This window comes from Pyxicephalus adspersus, chromosome Z (assembly GCF_032062135.1).
Source record: "Pyxicephalus adspersus chromosome Z, UCB_Pads_2.0, whole genome shotgun sequence".
NCBI lineage: Eukaryota > Metazoa > Chordata > Amphibia > Anura > Pyxicephalidae > Pyxicephalus > Pyxicephalus adspersus.
In genome coordinates, this window is record NC_092871.1 from 48,057,382 (window position 1) to 48,058,677 (window position 1,296).

General features: G+C 41.1%; 1 protein-coding gene across 1 annotated transcript in view; it reads left to right on the forward strand.

The window, feature by feature from the left end:
- AGPAT2 (1-acylglycerol-3-phosphate O-acyltransferase 2) overlaps positions 1-1,296 on the forward strand; it is a gene marked incomplete in the record, with an annotated part of 41,644 nt that overhangs the window by 28,583 nt on the left and 11,765 nt on the right. The window contains 1 exon segment of the mRNA XM_072430928.1: positions 745-920. Within this exon segment, the coding sequence (XP_072287029.1) occupies positions 745-920 (176 nt within the window).

The window sequence follows — 1,296 nt, forward strand, 5'->3', positions numbered from 1 at the left end:
TTGGGAGGAAGGGGATCCCCCATCAGAGATCTCCCCGCGGCAGCCGAAGGGAGCCACAACAAGGAGGCTGAAGAGCCGCATGCGGCTCCGGAGCCGCAGGTTGCAGACCCCTGACCTAGAGGGATCTTCCACTCTGGAGAATATTGCAAGTAAAAAAAGCGCTCAGCTACCCTTGAGGAAGCCCATCAAGGGTGAAATGCGTTGGGTATTCAGACTGCGTGTTAACAATAAATCAACTGGTACTTAATTTTTTACATGGGCTTACTAGCCGCTTTGCCATCTCTTGTTGACAAAAAGCAAGTAGGTGATCTATGTCTAGATTATATTGCCACAATGGAACCATTGGAATGATTGCCCTTCTGTAATAATCCTGTATATTGAGCATTGTACTACTGTGTAACTGGAAAAAATATATAGTAAAAAACCCTTTCTATTTCTTCCTCATTCAAATATGTCCCTTTTAGAACTGAAATGATCTACAACTTTTTCTGCTGACAGCCGTTTAGGAATGGAATATCTTTTTCCCTTAAACTATGTTCTCTAACTTCCTATTGAATTTCTGGGACTGAGGATGCAAGGAATCTCTCCAGTGAGGTTACAGGCATAAAGAAAGAAACTGAAGTGCTAACTGTTCTTTAGTTAAAATTAGTTGTTTCGGCTTTAAATGCTACATATTTTTAACATAAGGTTCAGATATCATTGTATTAAATCCTCTTTCTGACAACCTATTTATCGTTTCAATAGGTTTGATGGAGATCCTGCCAGATCGCTGTGTGCAGATTGCCAAGAGAGAATTGCTCTTTGCCGGCTCTGTGGGCCTCATCACCTATCTTGGAGGCGTCATTTACATCAACCGGAAACGTACAAGTGATGCCAAGTCTATTATGGCAGGAGTAGCACGTGCCATGATAGATGACAATGTTAGTAGTGACACTTGTATGCTGCAAAGTCTCAGCAGAGGGTCTAATGGGCTGAGCCTCTTCTAGAAAACACTGACTTAGTGACTTACTGGCATCACAGTACAGCAGGCTGGGGGTCCCTAGAGAATGAGGAAATATTACATTTATTATTAGTGGGCCATTGAGTATGACAGCGCCTTTTAATTACTCCTATAATTTGTGTTATGGGAAGAAAAAGACATTTGGAAAGCACATTTATTGCTGCAGATTATGTCAAGGCATTATGAAAGTGTGATTTATTTAGCTTTTCAGCTGTGACTCGGTGACTCCTTTTAGCATTCATGGGGGAAAAAAGTATTATTATTAGCATTATTATTTCATTCAAGATGGGTTTTGG